Raw genomic sequence first — 19,590 nt, 5'->3', positions numbered from 1 at the left:
GACACTTGCTTCCATGACAAACATGACAAGGCCTAAGATACAGAATTATGATTCCAAGTACGCCTAATTCAAAGTAAGACCAATTCAGTGGATTAGACTTCAAAGTAGATGTGTTTAGGGGTGGGTGTAATCAAGCAGATGATAGACCACAAGTTTTCCCCTCCAACTCTGTTGGCTAGAATGCAAAAAAACATACACAGGAGTGCCAAACACACTTTCATGTTCGGAAAGGACTGGTTCTCCAAGCTGGTGATATCAGAATAATGGTGTCAAGAGAGGCCATTTGTCTCCAAGCTCCTACAGGGCACATTTGTATTAATATGGCTTCCACTCACATGTTTTTAGTTCTGAAGCTTTCCCAAGGCTTTTATGGTCTCATTTGGCAACTGACTTTTGTTTGTTTGTGTCTTTTCTGTTGCTGCTACTCATTTTGTGAAGAATATTAGGGCAAACAGTTATTGCTCTTAGGTGTCCTATATTTCATCAGCCAATATTATCCACCTACAGGAAGAATTTAGGCACTGTGATGAATTATTAAATAACTGTGCCCTTAGCTTTGTCGAAGTGGGTGCCACATGGACACGGGCTTCCTCAAGGTGGCCAACATCTGGTTCCAATGTGTGATGCCCATGCCTCCCGCAGCTGGGCCTATGACGACATGGCCAATGTTTTCAGCTCTCCCATCTTCACAACATTCTGCAACCGTCACCCGAAGAGACAGTTCCTGTAAAGACATGAATAGATATCTGCTACACTCTGCTGTATGCAACCTTGCTACTTTAAATTGTGAAAACCCTGGTTTTACAAAACAAAGTTAATATACAATGGTGTGAGCTTGAAATGTCATTCAGGCTTATGTTTGGAAAGCAAGATGGATCCCAGTGTTTCTACTCTACTACACCTAACCTGTCTGAAATCACTGGAGACATCTAACTCATCAGGGTGTAGTTCTGTATGAGACATTCCTGCTTCTTTACTGAAGGAATGGGGAACTTCTGGTTCTCCAGATGTTCTAGGCTATAGTCCCACTTTATCTTTGGCATAGTGCACCAAAAAATGTGGAGGCCAAAGGTCCCCACTCTTTTGTAACTACATTTGCAATCAATCTGAAGCAAGTGTGACTATCTATTTTCCACCTATCTCTGATCTAGGTTTATACTTGATGTTCCTCTGGGCATAGATATGCAATCATGTACTCTGTAAACATTTCAGGGAACTATATAAACATGGAATAAGAATGAAACACACTGGAACACTACAGAGCACAATACGATCCCACTCACAAAAAATTGAGGCACACAGGTCCAAAGAAGAGACAAGTCATGATTTTAGGAGAAATTCTTCCTAATTAACCAGAGGCATTCCGCGCACCCATGCAAACATGACAGGAGCTGTTTGCCTATTGGATTAAGCGGAAGAATCTCTACCTGCCAGACACAGAAATAATCTGCCCCTTCCTTTAGTTAATTACTAAAGTTAGCTATTACCTGCACCCGGATCCAAAGGTTGAGGATTATCTGATCATGCAATAATTAACGATCCTGTATTTTTCCCTACCTGCTTTTTTGCCTTTAAAAGTAAGAGATTTATATGGTTCAAGCAGTCAATTGATTTGACCACACTGTCAGTTATATTGGCCACAGTGTCCATAAACTGTCCATACCAGATGGCAGATGGCTCTGTCTGATTTCTCTACACATGATCAATGGTAAAGGACACATGGCCATTTTTATATTTCCATTGGGTAGATAAGATTGTGGACCATCAAGTTCAGACTTTCAGGTTATACTGCAACCTAGGATGAGATTTATGTCGCTATTGACAGAAGTTAGCATTTGCATTTGCAAGCAATAACTCAAGTGTCAGCTCTGTTACATCCTAGAGATGGAAAGGCTGCAGTGAGCAATGTGTTGCAACTGTATATACAATGCGACTATTTCAGAACACTTACAGGGCTGGGTCCTGATTTCCATTTTGTTCTAAATTATTTTGAGAAGGAAGCAAGTTACAATGTGAATTGCAATGGCAATCACACAGTGTGTGTTCTTGCCTCACAGAACTTTTTCAAAAACAGAGCAAAAGAGCAATACTTGGCATGTTACCAGAATACTAAAACACAGCAGAGATAGGCCTGTCATGTCACAGAATTCTGGATGTGCCAGATGGAAGAGGCTACTTGCAAAAACTGAAGGGGTGTGTGTGTTAATCTAGGATCTCCTACTGACATCTTCTGTTATGCCTATAAATATATCCACTACTTAACACTCCTTCTAAAACTTTAGCTGACAACTGCTACCGATCCCAAAAATGGCCCAGCAGAGCTTGTGATGATTTTTTTTAATGTGAAAAATGAATGCAGGAATCAGCTACAGCAAACTACTTTGTCTTGTCTTTTGAAAAGAGCCATGTTTCTTTTTTTAAAATGTAACTTTGTATGCTCTCATCAGGATCAAACAAACTGTGCCAGTTGCAGGACCCAATGTGGACTGTGCCAATTCAATGTACTGGTGAATTGCCCTGGTTGCACAGTGGTTAAATGCTTGTACTGCAGCCACTCACTCACAAACCACAAGATTGTGAGTTCAATACCAGCCAGGGGTTCAGAGTCGACTCAGCCTGGCATCCTTCTAAGGTTGCTAAAATTAGTACCCAGCTTATTGGAGGCAATTAGCTTACACATTGTAAACCGCTTAGAGAGTGTTTAAGTGCACTGATAAGTGGAATAGAAACATACTTGCTATTGTGCTTCCTATTGATATGGCATTTTAATAAGAGGAAAGGGCAAGTGGGACAATGCTATTCATCTCACCATCACCTACCATTAATTTGCTGTTCACATGATTGCTATACCCTGACCTTGACTAGATTTGCTATTACAGATAGGTCTGCCACCATCACACATATTTTGAAGAGATTCTAGGTGCCATTAACAGTCACTCTAAGGCAATAGTTCACAAACTTTGGTCCTCCAAATGTTCTGGACTTCAGCTTCCAGAATTCCTTACCATTGGCCAAACTGGCTGGGGCTTCTGGGAACAGAAGTCTAAAACACCCAGAGGACTAAAATGTGGGAACCAAAGCAGGTAACATGGATCATATGCTACTGTAGTGTAAATGAAAATTCTCCTGGGGCTCTATGCCTCCAAGTTCTTGCTGATTTATGGTAACCCTAAGACACACCTATCACAGGATTTGTTCAGAAGATGTGAAAAGCTTGTGGGATTTTCTGTTGGGTGTGCAAGATAATTTGATTTATTTGGATATTATGCATTTTGACCTTGGTGGATCAGGGGTGATGTTGCTGCTCCATCTGAAGGCAGCACTTCTGGTTCAAGCATTTACAATTGATGTACAAGACAAACTGAGGTACAACATAAATTTTCCTCTTATTTCCTCATTTTCATGACTACAATGTCTGGGAACTCATTTCTCATCTCAAAGGGATAAGCCACAGCGGTTGCTCTCCGCCAGGTCGTTATGGTAACCCATTCTTTTTCTTGTTTCCCTGCCCCTGCTGAACAAAACTTCTTCCTTATTATCTCTCTTTTGAAGATGATTCTTTTAGAAATGTTGTATTAGCTTCCAGCACAGAAGCTTTTGAATGGTGCTGCAGTGATTCTGTTTACATCTTGCTTGCTGAGTTTCCTTTCCCAGGGTTTAATTTTAAAGTTTCTGCCTTGCATGCCAGAAACCTTGTAGGTAGAATCTATTGCCCATCAAGAAAAAAATGTGTGAACTCAGAAATAGTCACAAGAAGAAAGAAAGTGCTGTCAGCAGGAGCAAGAAGACAAGAATGGTGATATCTCCATGTCTATTCAGATGGATGCTGCTGTTTATTAGTGCTTTTGTCTAGATGCATCTAAAGGTCACAGTCTCATAATTTCTGACACATGTTATACATGGCAGCTGAAGTTAACATGGGCTTGCTTGGGATGGGGAAATATTGGCCCTCCAGATGTCCACCCCTGGCCCAATATTTTTTATTACAATTCTTCACAACAATAAAAATTGAATAAAGCACACAAAGAAACACAAATTTAAATGCAATACATTAGAACACAGGAAAAAACAGAAAGAAAGAAAGAAAGAAAGAAAGAAAGAAAGAAAGGCCCTTCAGAAGTTTTGGACTACAACTCACACTATCTTCTACTACTGGATGGAATATCTGGGAACTGAAAACCAAGCATGTGGAGGACCAAAAATCGCTGTGTACAAAAATGGCCATGTGAACTGACTTTAATATAAAAGTGTCTTTGAACAAATTCCTAAAGACAGACCCCTAAAGTAAAATAGAGGGATAAAACCATGAAATTGTTGAAACAGAATCATATGAATCTCTCAGTGTTTCTGCAACATCTCTTAGGTAGGCAGTCTGATCTTATGAACTAGCTTCACTGTTGCAAAACAAAACAAAACAAAAACAAAAAAAAAACCAACACAATTTGCACCATGAAAGCTTCAACTGTATCTTAACACTGACCACTGGGGCAGAGATGTCCTGTTTCACATTTCTTTGCCCTTGAAAACCATAAAGCAACTTCAGGCTGTGCCACTGCTTCTACCGCTGCCAGTGAAAAGGGTACAGCACAAATTAAAAGCACTGGAAGAGGGAAAAGTACTTGCTTTTCATATACAATGGGCCCTTGGTATCCGCTGGGGGTGTGATTCCAAGACCCCTCATGGATACCAAGGTCTGTAGATGCTCAATTCCCATTCAGTACAATGGCAAAGTGAAATTATAATATATATAATAATATAAAATATTAAAATCAAGGTTTGCTTTTGAGCATTTATATCTTTTTGTAATATTTCCAACCCATGGATGGTTGAATCCATGGATAAGGAATCTGTTGATATGGAGGTCTGACTGTACAAGGTCCCAGTGTTTTGTTTTTTTTAAGGTGGGCACATAGGAGAGCATTTCAAAGAACAGTATACTGGTGAAGACCTCTGTCTGAGACTCTTGACCTGCTGCTCACCATAGCAGAAAGTATTAGTCTAGAAAAGTGGTCCCCAAACTGTGCCCTTTAAGAGATTTTGGACCTCAGCTCCCAGAATCCCAGACTACTGGCCAACATGGCTGAGGCTTCTGGGAGCTGAAGTCTAAAATCTCTTAAAGGGCACAGTTTGGGGACCACTTAGTCTAGAAGGTAGTCATGAGTCAGTCGTTTATTCATTCAAATGAGAAAAAGTCATCTGAATTAACATTGTTGTTTTGATCAGGAATGGGAAATGGATGGCCATTCATATGTTGGGTGACAACTTCTACTACCTAACCAGCTCCAGTGTTGGCTGGGGCTGATGAGGCCTGGAGTCTAGAAATATCTAAAAGATCACAAGTTTACAGTCATTATGGTGGACAAGCTAGTGATGTTTTAGATAATGGCAAGGATGCAACCAATAGAGCCATATCTTTGTCCTGGAAAAAAAAAACACTTCAAGTGGCAAATCTTGAATAAGTATTCACAAGCAGTCTCAACACACTAACAGTGCTTAACCATGGATTGAATACCAACACTAACACTGCTGCCACATGTAGTACAACAGCTCAATGGATAACACTGTATTTTCACTTTGAGCAGGGTGCTCTTACCTGTAGGACAATTGCTGGTACTGAGAAAATCATGGCCTCATTAAACACCGGGTTTGTGTCATCTCTTTTCACTGCAGTCTTTTTCTTGCTGATCTTCCTCCCATCCTGCAGCAAATACACTTTGACAAAAGGATCTGAATGGATGGTAAGAAGCAGATAATCTTACTTGGATACCAAAACAAAACTGTTTTCTTTTTGCAGATTTTACTTGTGAAATTCTGCAATATTTTATTTGGTATCTATTTTCACTAAAATGTTCCAATGCATTTTTAACAAGATGTGGACATTACCAGTTTAGACACTGTACACATATAAACGTGTCTAACGTTAGTGTAGTGAAAAGCACCTTTTGACTATTTTTTTAGAAGTGAGGAAGAAGGTATTAAAGTGTTATAATCTGTACTCAGTCACCTTTGCTATGACTGGTATAATTTGTTAATCAAAGTATCTAAATTATCTGTATTTTGATGCAGATTATTTGTCTGTGAGCTCACTTACATCAACCAAGAAAAATCCAGTTAATTAAAACTAAACATTGCTAAAACACTACTGAGACCCTTCAAGGACAATCAACTCGTACAGATTTTCAATTTCTGTTGATGGTTATTTAAGTAGCCTCAGCATGAAGCCAAAGCAAGCGAGATTCCAAAATATTTTTATGACTGCTCTGCTGTGAGAATTCATTGGAAATGACCAAAAAAGCTTCAAAATAGGAGGTGAATCTCTCCCCACCCACACTTTCCTCAATGCCTCTAAGGTGGATCTTTCATCAGAAGAAGAACCATTTACTCTATAATGTCACTAACACTGACAGCTAAGGTAATTAACATTTTTATTTTCAGATGTATTTCTCATTATTACACCTTTTAGTTAATCATCTTGTTCAAAAATTTAGGATGAATTCCCATTAAGAATTTGGAAGCTGGATCAAAGCAGCTCCCTAATGGCACATTTATGCTCAGGAGAGGCCTCTCACACTGTGACTGACAGAAGCAGGGACAGACTCTTAATTGCTGTAAATGAGGAACAACAACAAACAACATGTGACAAGAAATATTGGATAGGAATAAAGGCCAATTTAGCCCAACATTCTATTTACAGTGTGGCCAGTCAGTTACCTGTATAAAGCCTACCAGGAGAACATGAAAGTGACTGCTTGTTATATGTTCTGTAGTACTAGAAGTAAAGAACAATGAGCTGAGGCCTAAGAGCTAGCTGTCTCAAGTGAACAATGCCTCTGGTTCAGAAGTCTTGTGTTCATGGATGCCATGATGGAATTTTACAACCATACACAGCAATGAAGAGGGACAACCAGGGACAGATGGGTTTTCTTTGCCAGACAGTTTGTGCTTAATTTCCTATTCAGATCTGGCCTGTTTAAAACATGTGCTGCAACCATGTAAGAATCCTTAACTTTCTACAGGAGTGGTATACATGACTTTGTTTTTTAACTGGAAATTTAAAATGCTTCTGTTTGCTAAACCATTGTGGATGTTGGATCTAGCTAGGATTTAATGTTTGAACTTTGTTAAAAAAAACTTAATACACTAGTTACTATCTATCTTTGATTACTATTGCCTTGATTATTTTTTCACTGATTGTTTCATCACAGCATTTTGTGCTCGTTACATTGTAGCTGTATTTATTATGTTTGATGCTATCTTTAGTAGTTGTGTCTTAGCTACTGAACTTTGCTAGCCATGTTAAGTTGTTATGATGGAACTTTATCATTACTACTCCATATTTTATATTACTCACTGTTTTATAGTGATGTATTGCTTTTTATTATCTTGTCTGTCATTTCAATAAATTTTAAATTTGTTTTACTTATCAGTGTGTTGTTCATTCAAAAATGATTCTCCTTGTTCATTGGAGCTACATAACAAGAGAGGTATAAAAAAAGAAACCAGACTTTTCAATTGTCAGTTATTTTCAAGATGGAGGGGGGGAAAAAAACAGAATCTTCTCATTTCAGTGATAATTAATTCATTAACAGTCAATTCAAAATCTCTTCCCCCAGTATTTATTTACATCACAATTGCAGTGCAAATTCTAAGAATATTCTAATGATTTATAGAGAAATAAATAATATTTACTCACAAGATATTACACAGTGCCCATAAGATATTACATGGCTTTTTGAATTCCAAATGATTCAATCATTCTAAAACCATTACTGGTACTAATGAGAGAAAAGACTGTGTATGTGTTTTTTAAAATAAAAATGAACAGATCTATAGCTTGAAAACTAAAAGACAAGGATATTTTTTATAGATTTGCTGATAGCCAAGTAAAGGACTTATGTGTAACACTGTAAATAGATTATACCACAGCTATTACTCATTTACCCACTGAGCTTTACGAAAGAATATTCACAATCTCCCGGACTGTATGAGGAGGGGATATGCAATACATCAAGACTCTTTACTGACCTGCGGTCATTTTGCCATTGGTCCATACAAGATTCTTGGCTTTAACCACAACTACAGTCAATCTCTCTGCTGTTGGCAAATAGCTAAGAGAAAGCAGGATTTCCCCCACTGAATCAGTAGCCTGCAAGGGGAAAGGGTGAAGGCCATTAATGGCTCATTACTCTATTTCATTAGTTGTACAAAAGAAACAATGGCAGAAATTGCTTCTTGGTCTCTTGGCAGTGGAGAATGTAAGAAAGTAATTGAGATAGATTTCATAATATCTGAAAAACAGCAACCAACATTTAGATGATCTAGAAAGCTGCCAAGATCCCTACCATGTCTTTCTGGTACCTCTGTCCCACCCCTTCCCAAGAACTGCAATCTCCACAGAACTGCCTAAAACAAAGCCACAGTCTTGCCTTGGGGCCAGTTCAGAGGACTTGGAGGTAGTTGAAAAAAACAAAACCAACAACCCCACAATGACACCCAATGGTTGACTAACAGCATCTTTCTCCATGACACTTCTGGCTCACAAACTCTTTCTCAGGGCAGGGTTGGCACTAGTCATACTGCTGCTTCAGGTAGGGCAGTAAATGGTGCTCCACTTACATCCCACTCAACAGCTAAGATACAGTATTCTTAGGGGAAACCAAGTTATTTTAGTACCTGAGGCAGAAAAGTCCACAAGTGCCTCTCTCTTTCCATGGCACTAAGAAGCCAAAATAAATTAAATAAGAATAATTTTAAAATAAAAATTAGTGCACTAAATAAATAACTGGTTGGCCTTACATGATAGCCAAAATCAGGTGCCTCAGGCAATGATCTCACCTCATCTCATGGGGGAAAGGAAGCACTAAGACAGCTAGCCTACCTTGTTCATGTCTTGTAGATACAGCCACGCATTGAAAGGACGGATAGAGAGATCCAGATCTGACAGCTTCAGCTCAGCTACCCCAGTACTGATGTTTCTCTCATCCTCATCAATGCCAAAGACAGAAAACCTTAAACTGTTTTCCTCCAAGGCAGAAGGATCCAAGGGGATTGAAAATCTCTCATCGAAGAAGACAGAGTAGGCACTCCTCTGGATCTGCAGAGAAACAGCAAGGAGAAAATGAGAAACCCACCCAAATCCTAGGACTCTGCTGTCAATGCTTCAGCCTTGGAGTGATGTCTATGTTGTCCTCAAACACATCAGGAAGCATTCATGTTACCAATGTAGCAAGTTGGCTTACCCAAAGAGAGAAAGCAGCCTCCCTTAATATGAAGTCCTTCTGATGTGTTTGGACTACAACTCCTATCATCCTCCACTCACATGTCCAATGCCAAGGTGACCTCAGGAACAGTGAGAGTCTAGTTTAACAGCCTCAGATTTTTCAGGGCCTTTGCTCTTTATCTCCAGACTTGGCATGCTTAACCTAACAATAATGTAACCATTAATATGAGATAATAAGCCCTTTGAAAAACAGTGTTATTCTCTTCTTTTGAAGTCCTTTGGACTTGCAGCAAAGGGTGGTGTGTTAGCAAACCCCTCTGCATGACTCCCAAGGTCTTGTTCAAATGATGAGGTTCCACACTCACACCAGTATGTATCTGCTATACTAGAAAATTGGGAAGAGAGAAGGAGAAATCACAATTGCATTTCACAGGAATAACAGAACTTGCATTACTGCTGATGTTTCTCAAGGAATACTCTCTGGAGAGTTCTCAAAATGCTGGAGAAGAGAGAAGGGCAGAAGATGCTAAGCAGCTGGCCCTCATGCAGTGAGGTAAAAAAGCCCGAAACAGCTCTGAATACAAGCTTGGTACCATGACTGCTGCAGTATGTTCACATCTATGAGTACTACAGGCAGCCTTTGTTGAAAGAACATATTCTTACGAAACATCTTGGGAAACCTTGGGACACATCAATAAGTAAGAGACCTCGGGGGAGGTGGGATTCACTGTTTCAAGGCCCACCAAATTGTGCTTACCATGCAAGAACCAACTGGATATTTGCTGCAGGATTAGGAATCAAATAGTATTCAATTTTCTTTACTTTAAAAATAAATAAAATAGGCTACAATGTTGCTATGAAATCTCAGAACTCAGGACATCCATTGCACAGATAGGTCACAGAATAAGATGTCTGCTACACAAAGCACCAAAGTAAGGAAACCTGTATTATCCCACAGTTCCTTCAAAGAATGTCACATCACTCTGTCCTCATCCCCTGTTTTATCCCTATAGCAACTCTGTGATGAGGTAGGCTACAATTAGTAAAACCTGGTTTGTATCACTCAGTGAGCTTCATTGCTGAGTTCAGATTTGAGCCCTGGTTTCCCTGAACTGCTCTAGTCAGCATCCCGCACTGGCTTTTTAACACGCGCACACACACACACACACACACACACACACGCACACACACACACACCCGCTTTATTTGTTCAGGCTCTCAGTATTTGGATCTTCTCTGTAGAATCACTAAATTCTCTCTAGAAACACTATATTTGCCCGAGGGAATGTATCCTGAATGCAAATAAGCAAGGAGTGTCATTTTCTGGAAGCCACAGATCTGCTTGCCCCCTTCCACTATTCATCTCAGATGTCAAGGGCACTTCCTGCATTTCTGTCTCAAGACTTCCTATATACTGTCAATTGTGCTAATTACTTTCCAATTGCTTATTGATTCCCTCATTTCTGGTGCCAAACAGAAAGGTCTCGTTTTATACTTGCTGCCTGCCATTCTGTTTACTCAGCAACCATGCTTCTGATTCCACCCCCTCAGGCAGGAGAGCAAGAGGGATTTCCCAAGATCTAGCTTACTCTGACCTGTACAAAATCGATACCATGCTGGCTTCTTTCTGTGAATCCTCTCTGACTAAAGCGCTCAGCATACTTTGCTGATTAGAGCATTTTTTTCTTGTGCTTGCCCTACAAAGCAGTTGCATTGAGTGGTTCATGATTTCATTACTTGAGCAATAATAGCTTCTAAAATCAGGGGATGTTGTGCCTGTGACTGGCTGCCTGAGGCACAGCCAATCCTTTTCTTTAGGCAGGTAAGGATGGTCCATTGCATTTTACTGCCTGAGGCACAGAACAAGATGGTGTGCCTTTTTTTACTTTCATTGTATAAATGCTGACCAGATTGGCTGCTGAATCTTGTTTCATAGCAATAGAATGGCTTATTCAACCTCATCACAGAGTGGCAGACTAGCTTGATGAAGTGGATTTGGTTGCCAGCAGCAGATGTTTGGGAAGGGAACTGTTTCCAATTAGGAAAAATCAAAAATCATAGAATCATAGAATCATAGAGTTGGGAGAGACCACACGGGCCATCCAGGACCCCCTGCCATGCAGGAAATCCAAATCAAAGCATTCCTGATAGATGGCCATCTAACCTCTGCTTAAAGACCTCCAAGGAAGGAGACTCCACTACACTCTGAGGGAGTGTGTTCCACTGTCAAACAACCCTTACTGTCAGGTAGTTCTTCCTAATGTTGAGGTGGAATCTCTTTTCCTGTAGCTTGCATCCATTGTTCCAGATCCTGTTCTCTGGAGCAGCAGAGAACAAGCTTGCTCCCTCCTCAATATGACATCCTTTCAAATATTTAAACAGGGCTATCATATCACTTCTTAACCTTCTCAATGAATGGGATGTGATTAAACAGCACTGACTGGTTTAGGAGCAATGAAGAGGATATAGTTGACATGCAACCTGACGCCCAGCCTGCCAAAAAGGACCATTCCCCCTCATCCCAGTTCTGACATTGGCCCCATTCCCATTGGCTTATAATGTGGATCAGGATACGAATCATGGGTGCATCGTTCCCATTTGAGTGCGCATTCGATCCGCATTGCTCCGATATCATTCCCATTGGAATTCGAATCTGACTCCCATGTGATTGAATTATCCTGAAAAAACCCAAATCAGTGGTTGATAAACCGGTTTAACAGAGCATTTTCAGCGAGTTTTCCTGTGCCTCCCAAGTCTGATTTGCGGCATATGAATGGAAATGACAAGGGTGTCCGATTCAGGAACTTGGGGATGGGAGGTGCAGTGCTCAAGGAGCTGGCTTAGGGGTGTCACCTGCTTGTTCTCTTTCCTGCATTACCGGCGCCATTTTCTCCTGTTTGCATAGCCTTTCCTCTGGTGGAGTGGGAAGCAGGATAAGGCGATCGTGCTACATTGACCTCCAAATGCAGTAAACACATTACGCCCCCTGCAACCTCCCCCCTGATCCATATTCATGGACTGATGTGTAAGGAGACCCATTGAACACCATTTTTAACTATTCTTTTTTCTTTTTTTTGTCTCTGCCTGAGCGCCTGAGCAGCAGATCGGCTTTGCATAACATGCCTGCTTGATCGCCCTCCAGACAGTCCAAGGAGCAATGGGGGAGGCAAAGGGATTTGGGGTAAATAGAGGCTCCTTCTCTCTTTCCCAGAGGGACTATGGGAAGACACAGAAGAGCCTCGGATGCAAAGGGCTTGGGGTGAATAGAGGCTCCTTCTCTCTTCCAGAGGAACTATGGGAAGACAAAGAAGAGCCTGGGATGCAAAGGGATTTGGGGGGGAATGGAGGCTCCTTCTCTCTTTCCCAGAGAAACTGTGGGAAGACATAGAAGAGCCTGGGATGCAAAGGGATTTGGGGGGAATGGAGGCTCCTTCTCTCTTTCCCAGAGAAACTGTGGGAAGACACAGAAGAGCCTGGGATGCAAATGGATTTGGGGGGAATAGAGGCTCCTTCTCTCTTCTAGAGGAACTATGGGAAGACACAGAAGAGCCTGGGATGCAAAGGGATTTGGGGCGAATAGAGGCTCCTTCTCTCTTCCAGAGGGAGTCTGGGAAGACACAGAAGAGCCTAGGACGCAAAGGTGTTTAGGGAGAATAGAGGCTCCTTCTCTCTTCCAGAGAATAGATTTGAGGGGAATAGAGGCTTCCTTTTCCCTTTCCCAGAGGGGAAAAGTGCATAAGTGACTGATTGGCTGTGACATCAAGTGCTTAGGCGCTTGATTGACAGCAGCTTTTAAAAAAAAAATCAGGTCCCGGAAGGGCAATGGGAACAGGGAGCAAAATAACCCGCTTCGAATTACCACAGGGAAAATATCAATGGGAACGAAAACAGGGGTAAAAAAAACGGGTCTGTTTGCACCCATTTTTAATGGGAATGATGTGTCACATTTGATTACGACTCGGAAAAAAAAAATCCGAGTCAGAATTGCAGCGATATACATCGCGTTATGCCCAGAGGGAATGGCCCCATTGTTTGATGATGTATGTCCCAAACCCTGGTTTCAATACCAGCCAAAGACTCTGGGCCGACTCAGCCTGGCATCTTTCCATAGGTCATTAAAATGAGTACCCAGCTTGTTGGGGACAATTAGCTTACATTTTGTAAACTGCTTAGAACATCAGTAAATGGTATAGAAATGTACTTGCTATTTCTATTGTTCTGATGCAAGCAGAACCTCTGCCACATTCCACACCAGAACTGGGGTATAGCAGTCTTAAAATGGATTAAAATAACACACCTCTTGCTCTGAATCTTCTGGGAAGATTCAGCCCTCTGTTCCTGCATTGTGGCTGCTGTCTACACTGGCATTCTGCTCAGCCTCCCCATGTGTCTGTCACCATCACAGGTTACTCATTCTGAGGTTAGAACAAGGAGTCCAGCCACGTGATTGAAGCTAGGTATCTTGTTCTGAACTCAGAAGCAAGTGACTTATGGTGCCGGGTAGCTCAGTGGGACACCTGAGCAGCCAGCTGCCTAAAAAAGCACTACAAAATTCATGGGGCCACCATAAATCAACAGGCAACATGAAGAAACATATACAGGGACCTATTATGTGGTGCCAATAATGCCTTGCCTAGGCTGCACCCCATATTACCCTTAAGAGGTATTAAAGAAACATGAAATGAAGTGTGAAAAGGTCATCCATGTGGGGTGGAGAAGACATGCAAGCTCTGACTTTTGCTACAAATAACTCTAACAACTTCCTGTGAAAATTTTCATATGCTGTAACACCATAGCTTGGAAAAATTATCTTTCTGGACTGGCTCCACTGAGCATGCTGGCTGAGGTCTTTGGAGAAATGTAATCCAAAAGGTAACTTTTCTAAACTCTGTGCAGGTCAGGAAAAGATACTTGAGGTCTTCTGGAAAAAATGCTAGGACACAATTCTCTCTGTGTCCAAGTTGGCCAAAATATATTAAACAGATAATTGCCATTTGTTTTCCACTAACATCAACATAAAACAGGTTTTAATTTTTGAGGGAAAAAAGGGAAAGAAGCATTGTGGCACAAAGCCATCTGGGAGTCAGTTCCTTGTCATTTGGAATATCTCCTCCCTCTTCTCATGCCTGGCTACTCTGGTAAGGGCACCCATCTTTATCACTTTGTCTGTTCAAGCACTGAATCCTTGACCCTTAGGCAGTATGCATAGTGGTTACTGTCAGATAAAGATTAGCGACCCAGGAGTTTATCAGACAAGGGGAATTGGAAATATAATCTGATGGCAATCTGAATGCAATCATGGGGTTTAACGTTATTGCATGATAACCCACTACACATAAATTCAGGTGATGGGAAGTCAGTCCGAACGCAATCATGGGGTTTCACGTTATTGCGTGATAGACTGCCACAGGCAAATTCAGGCAATGGCATGCTATTTTCAGGCAATGGGAAGCCAGTTCGAATGCAATGCGTATTCACATAATTGCGTGAAACTAGCAACCTTAAGTGAATGCGTTCTGGCCCCACTTACTTTTCATTCGAATTTAAGAGAAATTCCTCCTGTTTGATAAACTCCCCAGGTTTAAATCCCTGTTTATATAGGCAGTGCTCTATGTGAGAGACGGCCCTTTCTTACTTCTGTCTTCTATAATGCAGCATAAAAGTCATCTTTTTGATTAGAATCAGGATCAAACATTGAACCTTCTATAAACAAATTACACTAACACCTCACTCCTTTCAGGCTTGCAAGGTGATCACAAGCAGGAAAATAAGAATATTATTCTTTATCTCTCTCTACAGACATGGCAATAAACATAAGGAATGTATTACACTGAGTGAAGAATTTAAATACAAATTAGATGTTTTTTCTTGGTCTTCCTCTGAGAATGTAAGTGTATATCATGTACCATCTCGGTTCTGCTCCACTCAGCTAATTCCCTCTCCCTCTCTGTCTCCCATTCCCAGGGCGCGTGGGAGGTTTGCTAAATAAATGATCAAGCCTGCAGTGCAAAGTCAAAGAGATTCTGTCGCTCTGGCATCTGAAAGGAAATACTGTAAACAATGTCCACTAACAATACAAATTCTCTTCTTTATCCTGCTCCCCCATAGCCTGCTCCTTACTCTCCCTTTCTCACTGAAGGTTTCTAGTCATATTAGATTCTACTTCAGTGAAATAAAAAAAAACCCCAGAAGAAACAATGGTTATTCATGGTGTAGTGGTTTGAGCATTGGACTTGGGACTTTGGGAGACCCAGGGTGTGAACTTCCACCCAGCCATGGAAATCCACTGGGTGACCTTTGGCAAGTTACACTCTCTCAGCTTCAGAGGAAGGCAATGGTAACACCAATCACCACATGAACCCTGCCAAGAAAATCCTATGATAAAGTCACAGTAAGTAAGAGCTGATTTGAAAGCGCCTAATAATAATAGTTGCTATGCTATAGCAAGGATATGAAGGTGTGTTAAAAACAGGGCTACCTTGGAACTGTGAGTTTTGTACTACAGTACCCTACTCCCAGCCTCATGAGTGGGAGAAATCTAGGACAAAATCCTCTTTTAATCTACACTGTCAAGCTACCATTATCACTCCAAATCAACCTATCTGCTTCTAGAAGATGAAAGGCTCACAGAACTACCCATCAGAAGGCATTCTGCTGCCATTCTGCATTTCTCTCCTTAATGGATTTTCTGTAGTAAGAAAAAAAAGTGGAAGAAGAGATGGAAAATCACAGGAAGGTTACTTAGATGATGTCTGAACTCAGCAGCAATCCCATCCTCCTCTCTGGAAATCAGGAATAGGGAAGTGAAAAGAGAATGGCTCAAATTTAAAAGTTAGTGGCTCAGGAGAAGGGAGAGTAAGTCTGCCGGGCTAGCAAAGGAGGAGGAAATGGGGGTGCTCAGGTGCAAAGAGTTCCACAGACAAAGAGGGGAGGAGGTAGAAAATAGAAGGAAACCAATCTTTAGACAAGCATCAGCACAAAGGAAATAACAAGAACACCAAAAAGACAAGAGGAAGAGACCAAACATTTAGGCACGGGTAGCCTATGGGTAGGGATGCCATAACCCGGCTGCAGACGGGGCAATCATCTTTTGGTGGTGCTGGCACGGTTCCGGTCCGGTTTCCTGCCAAAAGCAGGACTACCCCACCTGTGGCCACCTCTGCCCCCACACGCGTCTTCTTTATGGCCACGGCTGCTCATGCAGCCGGCTGGCCACCCACTTCCGTGTCTGCTTCCTCCTCCTCTGCCTCCTCCTCCTCCTCCGCCCCTGCGCGCTCCCTCTGGCCGGCCAGCCACCCACCTCCGCCTCCTTCTCCAACCTCCTCCTCCCCCCGCGCATCCCCCTGGCCTTTCAGGGCCATGTGCGGCCAGCTGGCCACCCACCTCCTCCTCTGCCTCCTCCTCCACGACCCTGGCCCTGGCCGCGCGCTGGCCTAAAATGGGAGCTGGCCCCTTAAGGAGGCAGAGCCTCAGAAGAGGAGGAGGAGGAGGCAGCGGAGGCAGAGCGGAGGAGGACTCTGGACCAGAGGGAGGGCAAAGGGCTTGTTGCCAATCTGGTGATTTTCACACCAAAATGGGTACTTTTCAGAGCCTTTGGTGTGATTTTGGTGGTTGGTTTTAATGGTAATTTTGAGAGTTGAAATAAGTTCCAATTATTTTTATTCAATTAGGGCTACGTTTTATTGCCATATTAACATTATAGAGACTTTTCAGGAATTTTGACTGAATATTTGGTGAGATATGGGGGGATTTGGTGAGTTTTGGCCAAACGTTTGGGGAATTATCTTTGAGGCTTTTTGGTAACACTCTTTGTCTTTGGCGCGAATTACAAAGCTTCCTCTTTGTAATTTGCAGGAGCAGCAGGAGAAGGGAAGGTGAGTGGCCATTTCAGGTCTCCCTTAGTTTTCATTTCTTTTTTCAGGGCAGGCCTGTTTAAGAGAGTCAGTGTGGTGGAGTGGTTTGAATGTATTTTTTTTATTATTATTATTGGTTAATTTTTATTATTTAAAATATCCAAGTCTCCCTTATTTTTATTTTATTTTTTGTTATTTTTAGCCTTAATAATATCCAAGTTTCCTTTATTTTTTATTTTATTTTTTGTTATTTTTAGTCTTAATAATAGCCAAGATTCCCTTGTTTTTTGTTTTGTTTTTAACAATGTTTTAACAATGATAGTGATGATGATGAGGATGGTGATACTGATATCAATCAGCTTCTGAGGCATGCACTCACACTTTCTGAAGCTGAGATGGTGTGACTTTCCAAAGAGCATTTGGCTGTTTTGAATGCTAACAAGCCTGGCTTGCTTGGGCAATGATAGTGATGATGATGAGGATGGTGATATTGATATCAATCAGCTTCTGAGGCATGTGCGCGCTCTTTCTGAAGCTGAGATGGTGTGACTTTCCAAAGTGCATTTGGGTGCTTTGAATGCTAACAAGCCTGGTTTGCTTGGGCAATGATAGTCATGATGATGGGGATGGTGATATTGATATCAATCAGCTTCTGAGGCATGCACACGCTCTTTCTGAAGGCAAGACAGTGTCACCTTCCAAAGTGTGTTTTTGGTGTATTTTTTGTGCTTTCCCTTGACCAAGTACACACTTCTGAGAAGTACACTTGGCACAAGAAACCTGAAATGGCAAATCCACTTCTTAGGAAACCACCTTGACATGTTCAGTATGCATAGCAATGTTAAACCATGCTAAGTGTTAAACCCAAGGGGTTTGGTTATGGAATAAGCCTCTGAAGTATGCAAGAGGCCATGTTAAGTAAACCATGTTCAATGCTCAAATGTGCTGTTGTGCGTGTTTTGGAATGGGAGGAGGGATGTTTGGCCAGAAAGGGAAGTCCATTTCTGCCATCTGTCTAGGAATAATGCCAAAATGTCCTCCATTTTGATCATGCCTAAGAAACATGCATTTATATTAACATTTTTAAAAAATCATCAATTTTTTCCCCGTGTCCTCCATTTTTAAAAAATGTGTCTTACTGAAAATGAACTGGAAGATAATAGATGACTTCTTGAAAAAATATTGGCATTTAAACGATTAAGCAATAATATGACGACAACATTACATAAGTGAAAAAATATTACTTGAAGAGTGATAACATAAACAAATAAGATAAAGAGTTTTGGTAGATTAAGTAAATAATGGATAAGTATGCAAGGATGAGTTTTTCTGTTGATTTATGTATGATTGTAATTGTTTGGAACACAGATAATAAGATGTAATAGAATGCAACAGATTTGTTGGAATTACAATGTATGTTGTTTCTATATATATATATATATATATTTTATTAAGTTTTTCATAATTCAAAAAGAACAAAACATTTCCTGAATACATAATCATGCTTTCATATATAAAGATTGTACATTCCAGGATACAAAACAATAACACAAATAAAGGTAAATTAAACTTCCTAGCTTTATTTCCTCCCTTTTTATTTTCCTGACATTGTATATGATTTCATGCCAAAATGTACATACACTCACAAATTGATGTATTACTCCCTTTTTTTTTTTTTAGCCATTCATATGGTGTATTCATAGTATCTTCCCCAACCATATTTAAGAAAAGGTAATTTAAATAACCCTACTTAAGATGAATGAGAAGTTTGAGCCGGTACGTGCCTTACATATTATGTACACAACTATATAACTGTAAAGGAATTTTTTCCATCTTTAATTATTAGTTATAAAAGGGCTTCGGCCAGCCTGTCCTCCAATTTCCACCTTTTTTTAAGGTAAGATACCACTTTATTCCATTCCAGCTGTATTTTTTCATTTTTTCCCCCTTTTAACCTATTAGAAATTAAGTCCAGTTGTATAATAGTGTTTAATTTAAGAAGCCATTCTTCTATTTGTAATGCCTTTGTGTCCTTCCAATGACTTGCTATGATCAGTCTAGCAGTGGTTATCAAATATAGTATTACCTTCCAGTATCTGCGTTCATCCTCATTCTTAATAAAGAAGGTCATATTCAACAAATAAAGTTCTGGCCTTTTTTTATAACTGATATTAAAGATTTGTTGAATTATGTTATGAACCTCTTCCCAAAAAGATTTAATTTTTATACATCCCCACCACATATGCATCATTGTCCCCTTTGTCTCCTGACATTTCCAGCATTTGTCAGATTTTAGCTTACCCATTTTTTTTAGTCTTGCCGGGGTATAATACCACCTGTTGCTGATCTTAATAAAGTTTTCTTTATAACTTATACATTGGGTAAAGGAGTTTGTACGAGACCAGGCCCTTTCCCATGCTTCCAATGGTATTTCTTTCCCCATATCTTTCGCCCAGTCAACCATATATTGCTTAATTGGCTCTTGTTCAAAGTCCCTTTCTCTCAGCAAGGTATAAT

The 19,590-nt window shown here is 40.7% G+C and overlaps 1 protein-coding gene across 3 annotated transcripts in view; it reads right to left on the bottom strand.

The window, feature by feature from the left end:
- Positions 1 to 6: 6 nt before the first annotated feature.
- SYT12 (synaptotagmin 12) overlaps positions 7 to 19,590 on the bottom strand; it is an 84,979-nt gene continuing 65,395 nt past the window's right edge. For all 3 annotated transcript variants that reach the window (XM_042465525.1, XM_042464684.1, XM_042466351.1), the window contains 4 exons: positions 8,879 to 9,094; positions 8,026 to 8,146; positions 5,594 to 5,727; positions 7 to 724 (listed from right to left, as the gene is read on the bottom strand). In XM_042465525.1, the coding sequence (XP_042321459.1) occupies positions 551 to 724; positions 5,594 to 5,727; positions 8,026 to 8,146; positions 8,879 to 9,094 (645 nt within the window). In that variant the 3' untranslated portion in view covers positions 7 to 550. The remainder of the gene's footprint in view (positions 725 to 5,593; positions 5,728 to 8,025; positions 8,147 to 8,878; positions 9,095 to 19,590) is intronic.

Source organism: Sceloporus undulatus, chromosome 1 (assembly GCF_019175285.1).
Source record: "Sceloporus undulatus isolate JIND9_A2432 ecotype Alabama chromosome 1, SceUnd_v1.1, whole genome shotgun sequence".
Lineage (NCBI taxonomy): Eukaryota > Metazoa > Chordata > Lepidosauria > Squamata > Phrynosomatidae > Sceloporus > Sceloporus undulatus.
Note: the sequence above shows the minus strand (reverse complement) of the source record. Positions and strands in the feature narration are given on the sequence as shown.